Genomic DNA, 4,490 nt, shown 5'->3' with positions numbered 1-4,490 from the left:
ACTACTTGGTGGGTCTTACGGCACCACTGTAATTTAGACTGTAAATGAGACGATTTTATCAAGAACGCACCCCTGATCCCCCAAAAAAAGGTCAATGGGTACCGGGCGAGGTGATAAATCACCGCCGGACAGCAAGAGCCGCGGTACAACTAAAAGGCGCGATTTCGGCTGATTTCGTGCGCCGTGAGTTTGGCAGTCACCCTACACTCAATTCCAGATTCAATACTGAATGATATGTGTCTTGAACGATAGTCCATAAATGCTTTAAAAAAACAACAACCTCGCCTCATTTCATACACACTGTTCATCTTAACTTGTTCACACCCAAACACCCCCTTCCCCTCCCCACATATTATATAAACACTCACGAGAGCATGCTGGCGTGCACACTCACTCTCTCACACGCACACACACACACACACACACACACACACACACACACACACACACACACACAAGTTTTCAAAATATTATTACCCAATATCAAGAAAAGCACGCGCGTTCGATGGGGCAACGATCATCTTTTTTGTTCCTTCTTTGTCTTTGTACTACCTGATTTTGGGCCAAAATACCTGAAACTGACCATGAATTTACCTGAAATGGGAACTTTGAGGTTGGCAGCCCTGAGATGGAGATCACCACTCTAGGGTGCCCACTCTCCGCAGCAAGTTTTTAGTGTTGTAGCTCTGATGATGATGATGATGATGATGATTATTATGATGATGTGATGATGATGATGGGGAGGAGGAAGATTCATAAGATGAGGTATTTTTTTCAGTGGTTTGGGTAAAATTAACTCAAGCAATGATATGTGATAGTGTATGAATCAACATGCCATAACGTTTTAAATTGTCTCTTATTGGTATTAGTATTAAGCACATCGACTTAAGTTCACTCAGTTGCTGCTCACTACGGTCCAGCCATAGTATGTTTGTAAAATTGCTTTATGTGACTGAGATAGTGTAATGTAACTTGTAACACAATGTGGGTTCATGGTCATGAATATTATTGTGTGCCAATTTTATGTCTCGTGCATTTTGTTCTCATGCCATTGTAAGTACTGCCAATTTCCCTGGGATGAATGAAAAATGTAATTTTGTTGTTCCAGGTCAACTACCTCATTGACGAGGGTGTGTTGGTAGGCAAGGGAAGCAACACAGTGATCTCACTCCTCCATCACTTCTTCGAGACTCATGGGCTTGGGGAGTCAGCAGTATCACTACATTGTGATAACTGCTCAGGCAAAAATAAAAATGGGTAAGTAATAATACCCAAATAATACAACATTTCAAGACATCTCTGTTTATCTTTAGATTTACTTTCATGTCAATGTTTGTTTTGTAATCCTGGGAGTAGCTGGTGAGAACTATGGTGGGTTAGTACTTGTTGCTTCACTTTTACCCTGATCTTGTTCTTCTTTTCTATTTCTTTTGTGTGTGATCATGCTGTCTGTGTGACAGTGTGAGACATATGTATTTGAAAGAGTCATAGAGAGGAGTATGTGTGTGTGTGTGAGAGAGAGAGAGTGAGAAAGAAAGGGAGTGGGGGAGGGATAAATGTTCTGGTATATATCCACGCACATTTCTTTTGTTGTTCAATAAAGTTTATCTTATCTATCTTGTTACTCTCTTGTAATCCTGTTATTGGCCCCATACAAATGTAGTACAGAATCAAACTCAAACCTTTAGTTTTTGACCCAAAAATGTGCATCCTCAGGTTTGTTCTGGCGTACTTAAGACGGAGGGTTCTGAGGGGCCTTCACACAGAAATCACCCTGAACTTCATGATTGCTGGCCACACCAAGTTCTCGCCAGATCTGTGCTTTGGCCTCCTCAAGAGGAAGTTCCAGCAGGCTGAGGTTCATTGTCTGGAGGGTATGTGCAGAGTGGTGGAGGAAAGTTCATCGGTCAATGTGCCTCAACTGGTTGAAACTGAGGATTGAACTGTCTCTGTACTGACGTACAACTGGCAGACCTTCCTGGCCGACTTTCGTACCGTGCCAGGCATGAAAAAAATACATTATTTTTGTTTTGCTGCTGACCATCCTGGTGTAGTCAAACATGCTGAAAGCTTTGGGGATCCTCTTGTCTCAATGACACTCTTACGAGGAACAATGAAACAAGGTTTCCTCTCCATATTGCCTGCACCAGGACTGTCACAGCAGAGAAGGGAGTATCTGTATAACTCCATTAGGGAATTTGTTACTGATAATAAGAAGGACATCACCTGCCCTCCTCCATAATCATTTATTGCATGTTAAAATTTTTGTTGATTGTATTGTACCAACAGTAACTGTAATGATTAGCTTTTATGTGTGTGGGCGTGTGTCTGCCGTCGTAAGGGAAAACGATGAATGGTCCTGCGCTGGTAGCGAGGCAAATTTTTCAGGAGAGGCAAAAACTGTTTTCACTTTATAACTCTTCTATTTTTCATTCTTTTAAGCTGTAATTCACCAGATATCTGATTGATGTGTTCATACAGCAGTTTCTAAAGTTTGAATCGTTTAGGTTAAAAAGTAGCAAAGTTATTCGACATTTGTCGATCTCCCTTACATTGCGCACCCGCAGGTGAGCCTTGCGATGTAAACGAAAACGACGAATGGTACGGTTCGTCGTTCTCCCTTACACTCGTGAACGTTTATGGGCGAAGGCGATGGTCAGTTGTGACGCATTATGGATAGTAATGACTGTGTACTGGTTACTACAAATAAAGATAAGACGTATACAAACTAGCTATTATACGTATAAAGTTAGGTGTTTGTTATATTTCAATCGTAACTCGGTAAACATCCTTCGTTTTCTTTCCTCGCTTGGTTAAATACTACACAGTCAGTGTACAAATCAGAAGTGCACACATTTTCAACAGCTTGATTTAAAACTGTCTCATTCGCAAACAAAGTTTGGTCTCCATGATATCTCTTTATTGTATTCTCTTCAGAAGCGAGTTGTACTTTTATTTTCGCTAATTGCAAAATTTTCCCTGCACGACCAAAGGGATCAACAATGTTACAATGTCAATAATACAATCAGATCATTGCAAAGTCAAACTTTCATGTAAAAAATGTAACAATCTGAAAAGACTCACAAACGCTTTCGGGAGAGGTGATGCGACGCTTTGTATTTAATAAAGGATTCAGTTGATCGGATCGGAAAACATACCACAAAGTAGAGATCGACAAGGACAGTTTGAATCTGCAAGACATTATACTCGATTGTAACGTCCATCAAGTCAAATAAAAATCGCAAAGCAAGACTAAGTGTCACCACAGTACGTCCACTTTTTAAGTTCGACAAAGAAATTTACTCTCATAACGCAGTGTCATTAATTGCTTGGTAATTCTATAATGATGTCGACCAGTGACAAGTGCTAGACAAATTGCGGCACTATAACCATCGTTGGGATTTGGGATGTCAAATGACTGGACAGCAAACTAACATGACATTAGTCTGTGAACATCTGGGGGACACTAATATGCAGTGCTAATAAATTTCTCCCTAAATACTTTTTTGACCCTCCCGTCCCCACCCCTTTCCCCCTGTTCCAATCCGTTTTCCCCTCTCTCCCGCCTGCTCTTGTCAATTCACATCATCAGCATAGGCCTCGTACATGAAGACAGACAGAAAGATACACTAAGTGATACATTCTTATAAACTTGGTAGACGGTACTCCGGGGGAGGGGGTGGTGGTGTATTTGTTTGCAAAAAAACCTAGTATGTTTGTACTGACGCAACAGTGACCAACTGTCATTCGTCGCCCATGCCGAATTTGCCCAGTGGCAGAGACCAGGGGACAATGCCGAACGAGCAGTAATCCTTGACCGATCAACCATTCGTTGTTCTCCCTTACACTGAGCTCTGGCTCGGATCTCGCCAGTGTACGGGAAAACGACGAACTCTCAATTACGCAACAACGAATATGACAAATTTTTTTCCACCATCAGATGCAGAATGAAATACTCTATGAAATATATAAAAATTAAAAAATTGAAAAATTTTGACCATTCGGTGTTTTCCCTTACGACGGCAGGTGTGTATGTCTGTGTGTGTTTGTAAGTTTCTTTGGTTTGAGTTTTTCATCTTTGTAATCATTTTACTGCGCTCGCAACAGCATAAGATCATATTAGCGCGTGGGACTCATTAAACATTTTCAGTTTGTAGGAAGCCCACTCTTGTCGATTTTAGGACCACCAAGGCATCTTTAACATGTACGACTTGCACACAGGACCTCAGAGATTTTTCTCCCTTATTCAAGAAGGCTAGGTGTTTGATCTTACTGACTCTAGTTTGTGGCAGGGTTGGTGATTTTTAAATTTTTTAAAATAAAAATAAAAAAAATCGATTTTTTAAATTTAAATCAGATTTTTAAAATTTAAATCGGATTTTTTATATTTTTTTATTTTTTAAAAAGTGCCAACTCAGTTTGGGATTTTTGGTGGCTAAAAGTAAGTTCTTTTAGTGCAAAATGCATTGTCTTTATTTTAACTAATGATT

At 40.2% G+C, this 4,490-nt stretch overlaps 1 protein-coding gene across 2 annotated transcripts in view; it reads left to right on the top strand.

Annotated features, from left to right (window-relative positions):
• The window catches only part of LOC101853080, an 11,512-nt gene extending 9,125 nt beyond the window's left edge, over positions 1-2,387 (top strand). For both annotated transcript variants that reach the window (XM_035969273.1, XM_005096621.3), the window contains 2 exons: positions 1,109-1,257; positions 1,717-2,387. In XM_035969273.1, coding sequence (XP_035825166.1) covers positions 1,109-1,257; positions 1,717-1,942 — 375 coding nt within the window. In that variant the 3' untranslated portion in view covers positions 1,943-2,387. The remainder of the gene's footprint in view (positions 1-1,108; positions 1,258-1,716) is intronic.
• Positions 2,388-4,490: the final 2,103 nt, after the last annotated feature.

The sequence above is a fragment of the Aplysia californica genome, unplaced genomic scaffold, assembly GCF_000002075.1.
Source record: "Aplysia californica isolate F4 #8 unplaced genomic scaffold, AplCal3.0 scaffold00133, whole genome shotgun sequence".
Taxonomy (NCBI): Eukaryota; Metazoa; Mollusca; class Gastropoda; order Aplysiida; family Aplysiidae; genus Aplysia; species Aplysia californica.
This window is presented reverse-complemented; position numbering and strand designations above follow the sequence as displayed.